We start from the raw sequence: 10,195 nt of genomic DNA on the forward strand, positions 1-10,195 counted from the left end.
AGGTGTAGTGGAGTAGAAGTAAAAGTATTGAAATTTGGAAATACTCCAGTAAAGTGTACCTCAAAATTGTACTGAAGTACAGTACTTGAGTACATATAGCCTACTATACACCAGTGTTGTTTTTGGCAGCAAATTTCTGTTTTAGTTTTAGTCATAGTCTCTTGAATAGTTTCCATTTAGTTTTAGTCACATTTTTAGTGTCTACTTTTAGTCGACTAAATGTCATAAGATTTTAGTCGACTAAATCTACAGTTGATTTAGTCGACTGAAATGTATTTTGGTGGGCCTTGATGCCATCGTAATGACTGTTTTTACACAACGCGTCGCAGCGCGACACGTTGTGAGCTTGTAGATCGGCTATTTTCAGCATGCAACCAAGTGTAAAATGACTCATACTAGATCTCTTGTCTATTTTTTATCTGTTGACGAAATTGTCAATATATTTAATCTTAGTTTTAGTCATCATAGCTTAGTTTTCATTTAGTTTCCATTTATTTTTTGTCAGTGGAAAAAGGTAGTCGACGAACATTTTTCGTCTTAGTTTTGATTGTCATGAATCACGACAATCAAAACTAAGACGAAAAATGACAATCATGACTCATGATTGTCATACGTAGTCAAATAATAATTGCTGAAAAAAGCCTGAACTTTGAAGACCACAAAACACTTCCCCTCTTTCAGCCACTTGGGGGCGCAGTGCTCTCTCAGCACAACTTGAGTTTCAAGCGGATGTTTTCTGGGGATGCTTTCTGGAGCCTTTAATAGAACCCAAAAGGCCAGAGCGAAAAGTTAAAACTTTATTCCAGCTTCTATATTCGTCACATGATGCGTCAGAGAAACCTGCAAAGATCAGACAGTTCTGATTCGCCCCGTCTAAGGTTCAACACATGATCACTCACGAGTTCACGACACTGCTGCTTGTGTGTGTGTGTGTGTGTGTGTGTGTGTGTGTGTGTGTGTGTGTGTGTGTGTGTGTGTGTGTGTGTGTGTGTGCGTGCGTGCGTGCGTGCGTGCGTGCGTGCCCGTGCGTTTCCCAACTAGGCCTATAGCAATAAAGTTAAAGCAATGTGGTGCATTCTATCAATACAAATGAAGCTTCAGTCGGTTTTCGATTAATTAAGTATGTGAAGGACCACAATGGAAACAAGCCTGTACTTTCCTGTGCTTTTTTCTGCAAACTGTTAATTCAATCAATAAACAATCAATCAATCAATCAATCAATCAATCAATCAATCAATCATTCTTAAGAGCTGTGTTGATCAACCAATGTCGGATAGAAATTTTAACACAGTTTGAATTAATTCATTAATGTGTTTATTTATTTATTCACGTGCGTGGCTTTGTTTTTACTTGAAACTGCTACAACAAAGTATATAGGCCTAAGCACGTTATCAGCGGGGGGAGCTGTCCAGTGCTGAAACGCCAGCTTTGGGCGTTTCAGCACTGGCACTGGACAGCTCCCCAATTAGCCAAATAAGGGCTTTTTCTCCTGTTTACCCCCGTCCCACTCAGGCTACAATGACCTCAGGATGTGACTTAGGCCTAAAGAAATGCATGATTCATTCATTTACTTAATATTTGAGCACATCCGATCGGATGTTCTTTATGAGGTGAGCTTGACGCGCGCGAGGAAAAGTACTATACTACTATCCATTGCATCGGCAAGGGGATGGATATGGGGGGGCGGGGGCGGGTGTAGATGACGTAGAGAGCAACCCCCGGTCGTGACAAGTGAAAAAGGCAAGCCTTGAAGGATTTCATGAATAAAAAACCAAAGGGAGGCCAGTTAACGGAACAAGAAAGTTCTCCAGTCAGACTAAATGTTTGCTCTTGAGAGCTTGCAAGAGTTTATAGAAGAGGTTGCTGGACACATCGCCGCTGCACCAAGGGAGAATAGAGGAGCTTTATCAAGGCAATAAGAGAGAAAGAGAGAGAGAGAGATAGAGAGAGAGTGTGTGTGTGTGTGTGTGTGAGTGCTTGAGTGAGTGAGTGAGTGTGTGTGTGTGTGTGTGTGTGTGTGTGTGTGTGTGTGTGTGTGTGTGTGTGTGTGTGTGTGTGCGTGCGTGCGTGTGTGCGTGCGTGTGTGTGTATGTGAGTGGGGGAGATCCTATCTCATTCTTCCAGTTGAGATCTTCAGCAAATCGCGTGCAGCGTCTATAGACACTGCCATAGGTATGAGAAGAAGAAGTTTTGGAGATACCTGCCTAAATCCTAAGTTTTAGAATACATACGTAATAAATACGTTTAGTTCTTCTAACCAATAAGTGAGCAGTAGAATTATAAGTGACTTTTTGGAAGAATGCGATAGATTTGTTCATTATACCTAATATAGGTTTTTTTTGTTCTGTTTATTTTGCAGCAGGCGGGACAATGTCTAAGGCGACATTAGCCGTACTCATCTATGGAATCATAATGCACTACAACGTCCACTGCTCGCCCATGGGGCTTAACTACCCTACTCTTAGGTATGTACGTTTTCTTATCTTTCATACAAAAAGACTAAAATGTTTTTTAAATGCAACGTAAGACTAGACATACCAGGCAACAGACATGCAGGACGGTCGTGCATGCAAGATAATATATTTTCTGGGGGAAAAAAGAAGGAAAAAAAGAACATCAACATTCATTTTATTTTTTGTAAAACAGTGAGTTTGATAATTAAAGGTTTATTATTTGAGATATAGTTTGGGGAATTGGCAAGAGGCGCAGTCACTGACTGGGTATAGTCTAGCCTTGTGATTGGATCAATTATTCGGATCATTTTGACAGCCTTTTGACTTTGACATATAGGCCTGCCTAAATTATGTCCCAGAGGAGGGGTGCAGGGAATATAGGCTAATTAGTTGGAAGTGGAATGAAATGGGTATCCCTCAACGTCAATTAGCTCAGAATGTATCATAAATATGACGATTTCCAGGCCTATATTCTTCTGTTTGACATAAATAGATTTGAGTGAACACTCAATTAAATTATTTAAATGGATCCTAATGAAGTGAGATAAATCCTTCATGAAATCGAAATTATTTAAAAGGAGGGTCAAACGTTTGATCGATGCTGCATGTTATAGTGGCAGTATAGCCTCAGTGTTGTGTTCCATTTAAGCTCGTTGTTCCCATGCATGCTATAGTTCTATTCAACTTTAGACATTACTTTTTTAATAGGCCTAATTGCAAAACTCAAAACGTGTCGGTTAGCGCCGCGTTTCGAGCTTGCAGATCTGCTACTTTTGATACCACAAAAAGTTAAAATATTGAGCTAAGGAGGACGTTTCTGCCCGACAGCCTAAATAGGCCAAACTATATGTCTCGTTTTCAGACTAGAGAATGAGGTTTATGATGAGGATGGGAACACATTACCGCAGCTGGAGTTTGACCGAGACCAAATGGCGTCGAGAAGCGCTCCCTCTGTTGCTGACGACAGCTACATGTTATATTATCCTTCAGAGAAAAGGTACATTTATTCCAACGTTTGTGCAACATTGGGAACACCATACTTAACTAACATGACATTAAAGCCGTGACTCGTATTGCTGTTAATCTAATGTTGTTTTGTTTTATGTTAGGCTACTGTAACTTTATCGAAAACATTTTGTTTATAGAAGCCTATAGCCTAGGCTACTTCACCCGAGATTATAACCGGCTGTGAGCAACTCTTCTACACTTAGTTTGATCCATCATTGAGAGACTGCATCTCGGTGATGGTTGCTTGCATATCTGTGACATTTGTTTAATCTTTAAAGAAAATGTGAAAACTTTGAATGGGCACCTCCAAAAATGCAGGAGACGCAGGCAGATTATTATATCATATAGGGCTACACACGAACAAAAGCTATAACGGTGCGGTGTGTGTGTGTGTGTGTGTGTTGTGATTTACAGAACGGAGAGGCATGCAGACGGAATGTTTAACAAAGCCTATAGGACAGCGCTGGGTCAGTTATCAGCGAGGAAATATCTCCATTCTCTGATGGCAAAACGTGTAGGGTAAGGTCATCGTTATTGGTTATCGTCTGTTATCTTTAAATCCAACATATTTTGGTGTTTTCATGTGTTGCTGTCTTCTTTTTTTCTTCTTCTTTTTTAACTAATATTTAAAAAAATGCTCCCAATGTCACGCCTATTGTCTGTCTGTCTGTCTGTCTGTCTGTCTGTCTGTCTGTCTGTCATCCTTGAATGGACGGACTATATATGCTCGGACGCCCCACGCGCTTACAAGCAAATAATTAAGTAAGAAGCGCAAGTTGCGCAACAATGACTGAGCATTTCGCTCGGAATGATTTCTCATGCAGTCTCACATTATGTCTCGTTGGGACATAATGTGGGACAGAATCCGCACGAGCTGTTTTTATCCCTTCATAATGAATTATTTATGGGACTTGTTGGCCCCGGCGGTTCAAGATGGCAATTCAACAGTGCAAATTAGACTAATGACTAATGAGTATAGGCACATATCACCTGCGCATAAAAGAAAGAAAGAAAGAAAGAAAGAAAGAAAGAAAGAAAGAAAGAAAGAAAGAAAGAAAGAAAGAAAAATAAGTATATAAATAATAAAAAATACTTTGACCAAATAGAAATGGTATAGTACAAAGAGTTGGAAAAAACATGCATGCTTAATCTAGGAGTAGTAGTAGGAGTAGGAGTTGCCGAGTTGGTTATAAGATTTTGTTCACCATTCCAAATCCATGCTGTATAGATATTGTACCATATAGGAGAGAACAGGCAAACGTTGATAAAAAAACCTTAATTACTTAAATAAATGAAGTAATGCCAGATGTTTAACAAAGGACCACTGATTGAAAACCAGTGATGTAGGCTATCGCCTGCTGAGTCCTGACTGACCGTGTGATAGTGAATGTATTATAGTGAATATGTGATAGTGAATATGTGATAGTGAATGTGTGATAGTGGCTGTGTAATAGTGAATTTGATAGTGAATGTATATGATGACTGTGCGATAGTGACTGTGACCGTGAATGTATATTGATAGTGACTGTGTGATAGTGACTGTGTGATAGTGACTGTGTGATAGTGACTGTGTGATAATGAATGTATGATAGTGAATGTATGATAGTGACTCTGTGAGATAATGGATGTGTGATAGTGAATGTATGATAGTGACTCTGTGAGATAATGGATGTGTGATAGTGAATGTATGATAGTGACTCTGTGAGATAATGGATGTGTGATAGTGAATGTATGATAGTGACTGTGTGAGATAATGGATGTGTGATAGTGAATGTATGATAGTGACTGTGTGAGATAATGGATGTGTGATAGTGAATGTATTATAGTGACTGTGTGATAGTGAATGTGATAGTGACGGTGTGATAGTGAATGTATGATAGTGAATGTGATAGTGACTGTGTGATAGTGACGGTGTGATAGTGAATGTATGATAGTGACTGTGATAGTGACTGTGTGATAGTGACGGTGTGATAGTGAATGTATGATAGTGACTGTGATAGTGACTGTGTGATAGTGACGGTGTGATAGTGAATGTATGATAGTGACTGTGATAGTGACTGTGTGATAGTGACGGTGTGATAGTGAATGTATGATAGTGACTGTGATAGTGACTGTGTGATATTGACTGTGATAGTGACTGTGTGATAGTGACGGTGTGATAGTGAATGTATGATAGTGACTGTGATAGTGACTGTGTGATAGTGACGGTGTGATAGTGAATGTATGATAGTGACTGTGATAGTGACTGTGTGATAGTGACTGTGATAGTGACTGTGTGATAGTGACGGTGTGATAGTGAATGTATGATAGTGACTGTGATAGTGACTGTGTGATAGTGACGGTGTGATAGTGAATGTATGATAGTGACTGTGATAGTGACTGTGTGATAGTGACGGTGTGATAGTGACTGTGATAGTGACTGTGATAGTGACGGTGTGATAGTGACATGTGATAGTAACTGTGATAGTGACTGTGATAGTGAATGTATATGTGCTTGTTATTATCTCTCCATATAGTGGAGGAGGGAACATGCTGGACGACGACTCTGAGCCGCTGTCCAAACGACACTCCGATGGCATCTTCACGGACAGCTACAGCCGCTACCGAAAGCAAATGGCTGTCAAGAAATACCTGGCGGCGGTCCTGGGGAGAAGGTATAGACAGAAATATAGAAACAAAGGACGCCGGCTGGTATATTTGTAGCACCTACTAACCCCCCCGCCCCCCCACAAAACAAAAACAATGTGTACAGCCCCAGTCATTTTGAGATAACAGAGATAAAAGTTGGATCGCTTTTGTGTTCTTAAACATGTATTTATGTATGTAAGTAAGCCATTAAAATGAATATTTTGCTAATAATATTGCTTTATTTTGTACTTCAGCACTTGAGAATGCCATATATCTATTTCGTGGACCAATTTTTTGTTCATTATTGAATATAGCCTATATTTATGTATCCATTTTAGTATTCCTTATTTGTAGACCTATCGATTGAGAGGAGAACATTATGCACGACCATATAATGTTCCAACAACCCATGTCTTTTAAACATTTAGCAAAACAGATGATTGTGAGGAAAATAAATAGTTTAAAAGACACTCAATGTGCATTCAATGTTATACTTTTGTGAAAGTGAAATTAAGAGTTTTAGTTGTTTTTATTCACAACAGCCTGGACGACATAGGTTTGCACCCAATCCTACAAGACATAGACTTTGATGCCCTCCCGGATGGGGATGAGTTTGAGGCAATTTTGGGAGACTTGCTGAAACAGTTCTCTCCCGAATTTCCGGTGAGTCCCCAGGTACTTTCCTGAGGCGTGTTTTGGGGGCAAATTCTCCTGTCTCTCCTCCTCCTCTCTTGTCGGCTTTTAAAACCTTGTGATCTTGTCTATATTCAAACCCAATTTCCTTCCACCTCAAATGTGCTTCTGTCTCTCTAGAGTTTTGGGTTAGGGTTAGGCCTAGCCTTTGTTTTCACCTGTATACCCGCAACTTGCATACAGGATAAATGCTACAGATGAATGTAGACTGTGCCTATAGAGACTGATATGTTATACATATCAATGTTCAGTGATATGAATGGATCAGAGTGACCGGCAGCATCCTATTAGTGGATTGAGTAGAATGACTGGCATCCTGGATGTAAAGGATGTTCTTGCGTTGATAAACAGCATCTTAATAGAGCATCTGAGACCAGACATGCACCAGCTGGCTTTGACCTGCACTTACATGTAAGCGTTCTAGACTTAGTAATGTGGATCGGAGTTGACTCTGTATACTTTTTACTTAATCTTATTTACCAAATCTCTTAGCAGATCTACAAGCTCACAATGAGTCGGGCGTTGTCGTGAACTTGTAGATCTGCTGTTCACGGCTAATGTTCCCCACCTAGCATATGGATGAATGTGGTTATAATAATGAAAGACATTTAGAGAAGACACTTTTTAAAGTTATTATTTTAGAAGTGTGAGGAATGCATTATCCTGTAACTGAGATGAGGACCAGAGTACTTCTGAGGTTTTTCTTTGTCTTTCTCCTCTTCAGTGTTTACAAAGATGAACTTACACCTTCCAATCATGTGAAAAGTGCCAATCTTGTGTTCCTAATTGATAGCTATCTAGCTACGTGTTTGAACAAGCATGTAAACCTGGAATTCTGTCAAAGGCTTTTTATGTCTCTCTGGCCATACAATACTATAGTAACACATTGCCATAACAACTCATCTGGGCCCTTAAATTATTATTATTATTCATAATAATAATAATAATAATAATTCTATAGAAATTATACTTTTTATATGGCAATTAAGTGAAGTTAAGCATCAATTGGTTTTCACAGAGACATATACCAGAGGAACTTTAAGAACTTTTGTCTTGAACTTATGTATTTTGGTTCCCTTTCTGTCATGTGAACCAATGTAAAGCAACGCATGATTAAAGCAGTTGCTCTAGCCTCCAAATATGTGCTAGCTACAGCACCTATAGGTGGGCTTTGTTCACTTTCTGATTCCTGAATGTTGTTTTGTTTTCTGTATGTGGTCACCGCTGACCTCCACTGAGGAAAGCGCAAAATGTTAATTATTGATTTGCAAGAAGAATCTCTCAGCCCAATGTCATGACTTATTATGTTTTTGGTTCAGCTAAATGATTTTTTGTGTCACTAATGTATTCTACAATAACAACATTTGCAATTGGACAAATCAGTCTTTTGTGTATTATTTGTATTTGGACCGCCCCAAAGCTAGATTTACAGGCTATCAAAATGCTGCACAATTGGTTATTGGCGGATAGATAGCCACAGGAGTAAAAATAACACAAGAGAAACAGAGAAAGATGTATTGACTGACCAAGACCGTGGTATAGACCACGACAAGCTTAACAGTGAATGGAGAGAAGAGTACAAAATAAAGTTCTCAAGCCAGAATGAATACCCATTGTTAAGTAAAAGGAATCCTGTTAAATCGTCTCTGTCGGGTGGAAACCTCATATGTCCACAACTGTGAATGAACTGTGAAATGAAAAAATAGCAAAAATAGCAGATCCACAAGCTCAAAACGTGTCGCTTCGAGGAGCTTCTTCAAGCCTGTCTACTTGTGTGACACTGTAGTATGATCAAGTAGGGGCAGCAATTTACAAAAAAAAAAGGTTTATGCCCGACAGTGACAGAACGGTGAAATTCTTATAGAAGCACCACCCTACCCAACCCCTTTTCCCAGCCCCATCATCCACCCCCAACCCTGCTGCACCCTTCATACAACTTCCAGAAGGAGAGACTATAATATCAAACATCAGACGCAGTGTCTGTTTTTGATCTGTATAGTTCTCAAACACCAGGGAGAAAAAGTTTCTTCGATCTTGTGCTGAGTCGTGTTGTAATGAAATCAATCTTTGTTTTTGTAATTCTGCATTCCCCTCTAGGCTTTGTGACGCAGGACGCAGCTTGCGGCTGTTGTGGTGCCTTCTTGCTTCAACTTTAAAATCGCCACGAAATCACAGATGGCTATTTAGTGGCCCTACAATGCTGCACACCATCAGCTCTCACATCCCACCATTCATGTGGTTGTTGCTTTTATTGTGTTCGCAAAAAACATATTTTTGGTAGAATCTTTCAACGCCGTCAAGCTTATTATAGGCTTCAAGCATTCCTTGCTTGTGCTGCTTTCCTTTGCATTTTTTAAGAGAGCTAGTTAGATTTTTGTGAAAGATTAGAGGCAAACAATCACAATTTCCCAGTCTCCATGACACATATGTATTCTATTGAAAGCGCCAATAGCCTTACTAAATATGAAGATGAATCTTCAAGATTTATATCTATCTATATATTTATCTATATATTTACTGTGTAGAAAAATAAAAAAATTAGAGAGTACTTACCAGTGGTGATCCTCAGGGGTCAAGTCTATAAATGTTCTAAGAAAAAAAGTGTTGTAAGATTTGTATGAATAAACTTTTGTAAACAAGAACATTTTCGTCTAATCTTTGGGGCTGATATGGTCTTAAGTTTGAATCAAAAGCACATTCAAGAGGACAACTTTAGCAAAAAGGTGCCCACATTAGATGACACCATCCAGCGGAGTGCAGAGACAGCTCAGCAAACTCACTATAATATAAAGCCCTTTTAGGGCCAACATCAACCTAAAAAAAAATCGACCTCAGTCTATAATAGCATTCACTATATGTTTAAATAAAGAATAAAATAAGTGTTGTTCATTATATTTCCCTACTCCCAGTCAAACATGTGTATGTGAAGTAGTATTTTAGTGGCTTTGCAGGTCACCGTACAGAATATGAGATGCTCAAAGATAAACAAGTGGTTAAAAAATACAATAATAATTTGCTTCGTTTTCACCTGTATTGCCAACTTGCATACAGGATGAATGCGGATGAATGTAGACTGATATATTAATATCAATGTTCATTCATATGAATGGATTCAGAATGACCGGCATCCTATGAATGGATGTCAAGGTTGTTCTTGCGTTGATATAAGTGTGCATATATTTTCCCACTACCGGTCAAACATTGTGAAGTGGACTTGATGTAAAGTACTGTAGTAATATAATGCATTGGCTTTGCAGCTCACCATACAGAATATGAGATGCTGTTGGTAAACAAGTGGTGTAAAAAAAATACATAAATACAGACAGGAAACCAATGGGATCCAATGGGGAACCAAAAACGTGGGATGTGAAACAGTGGCACCAGTTTGTCTGGGCAGTCTATGCCCCCTTAGG

General features: G+C 39.1%; 1 protein-coding gene across 1 annotated transcript; it reads left to right on the top strand.

Annotated features, from left to right (window-relative positions):
- The first annotated feature begins 2,379 nt into the window (after positions 1-2,379).
- On the top strand, positions 2,380-9,058 carry adcyap1a (adenylate cyclase activating polypeptide 1a). The gene is made up of 6 exons (XM_079489471.1): positions 2,380-2,465; positions 3,316-3,450; positions 3,876-3,980; positions 5,978-6,115; positions 6,632-6,752; positions 8,880-9,058. The coding sequence occupies exons 1-6, from the start codon at positions 2,413-2,415 to the stop codon at positions 8,886-8,888; spliced, it is 561 nt and encodes a 186-aa protein (XP_079345597.1). The 5' UTR covers positions 2,380-2,412; the 3' UTR covers positions 8,889-9,058.
- Positions 9,059-10,195: the final 1,137 nt, after the last annotated feature.

This window comes from Electrona antarctica (genome assembly GCF_951216825.1).
Source record: "Electrona antarctica genome assembly, chromosome: 20".
Classification (NCBI taxonomy): Eukaryota; Metazoa; Chordata; class Actinopteri; order Myctophiformes; family Myctophidae; genus Electrona; species Electrona antarctica.

Bases quoted from the DNA above. Each gene is read 5' to 3' on its own strand.
- adcyap1a (XM_079489471.1), top strand. From the start codon at position 2,413: ATGCACTACAACGTCCACTGCTCGCCCATGGGGCTTAACTACCCTACT. The intron at 3,451-3,875 runs GTACATTTATTC...TGTGATTTACAG, and splicing joins TATTATCCTTCAGAGAAAAG to AACGGAGAGGCATGCAGACG. The intron at 6,116-6,631 runs GTATAGACAGAA...TATTCACAACAG, and splicing joins GCGGCGGTCCTGGGGAGAAG to CCTGGACGACATAGGTTTGC.